At 67.4% G+C, this 347-nt stretch overlaps 1 protein-coding gene across 1 annotated transcript in view; it reads left to right on the plus strand.

Annotated features, from left to right (window-relative positions):
* CELSR1 (cadherin, EGF LAG seven-pass G-type receptor 1) overlaps positions 1-347 on the plus strand; it is a 109,059-nt gene that overhangs the window by 95,994 nt on the left and 12,718 nt on the right. Inside the window, exon 22 of the mRNA XM_014533162.1 lies at positions 6-265. Within this exon, the coding sequence (XP_014388648.1) occupies positions 6-265 (260 nt within the window). The remainder of the gene's footprint in view (positions 1-5; positions 266-347) is intronic.

A 347-nucleotide genomic window follows, 5' to 3' on the forward strand; every position in this document is an offset into this window, starting at 1 on the left:
GGCCTGCCGCGTTCCCCTCCCGCTCGGTGTAAAGCGCCCAGGAAGACGGGTTCTGGCTCGGGTTGGGGCTCCCGGGGGCAGGGCCTCGAGCCACGTGTGAGGGAAACCACTGTCCCCACAGTCCTTGCTGTCGACGTCTTTGACAAGTTCAACTTCTCGGGAGCCTGGGTGCCGCGGCTCGAGGACATCCGGGAGGACTTCCCGAAAGAGCTGGCGTCCTCCGTCTTCTTCTCGGCCGACTTCTTCCGACCTCCGGAGAGGAGAGGTGAGCGCGGGAGCCCAGGGCTGCGTGGGGCCTCCTGCTGGGGGGCGGGCGGGGGGCTGCGGGAGAGAGAGAAACAGTCTCA

The sequence above is a fragment of the Myotis brandtii genome, unplaced genomic scaffold, assembly GCF_000412655.1.
Source record: "Myotis brandtii unplaced genomic scaffold, ASM41265v1 scaffold952, whole genome shotgun sequence".
Taxonomy (NCBI): Eukaryota; Metazoa; Chordata; class Mammalia; order Chiroptera; family Vespertilionidae; genus Myotis; species Myotis brandtii.